This window comes from Haliaeetus leucocephalus, unplaced genomic scaffold (assembly GCF_000737465.1).
Source record: "Haliaeetus leucocephalus isolate CR32 unplaced genomic scaffold, Haliaeetus_leucocephalus-4.0 Scaffold984, whole genome shotgun sequence".
NCBI lineage: Eukaryota > Metazoa > Chordata > Aves > Accipitriformes > Accipitridae > Haliaeetus > Haliaeetus leucocephalus.
Genome location: NW_010973420.1, coordinates 2,739,596 through 2,739,862, shown reverse-complemented (window position 1 = coordinate 2,739,862; position 267 = coordinate 2,739,596). Strand labels below are relative to the sequence as shown.

Below are 267 nucleotides of genomic sequence, written 5' to 3'. Positions count from 1 at the left end.
CAGCAGCAGCAGCCACCGCCGCCGCAGCAGCAGTCAACGGGCAGCAGCTTCTTCAGCTCCCTCTCCAACGCCGTGAAGCAGACGGCGGCCTCGGCCGGTCTGGTGGATCCCTCCTCCGCCGTCTCCTCCGCCGCCGGCCGAAAGTTCAAGCTGCTCCTGGTCATCGACGAGCCGCACACGGACTGGTAGGTGCCCCCGCGCCTCTGCATGCCCCTCGGCGCCCTCCTCCTCCCGCCCCGTCCTTCCCCTCCCTCACGCTGCGGTCCC

The 267-nt window shown here is 71.2% G+C and overlaps 1 protein-coding gene across 2 annotated transcripts in view; it reads left to right on the top strand.

Annotated features, from left to right (window-relative positions):
- The window catches only part of SYN2 (synapsin II), a 186,922-nt gene that overhangs the window by 189 nt on the left and 186,466 nt on the right, over positions 1 to 267 (top strand). The window contains exon 2 of one of the 2 annotated variants that reach the window (XM_010584436.1): positions 2 to 185. In XM_010584436.1, coding sequence (XP_010582738.1) covers positions 2 to 185 — 184 coding nt within the window. The remainder of the gene's footprint in view (position 1; positions 186 to 267) is intronic. The other variant, XM_010584437.1, reaches the window with a different exon arrangement.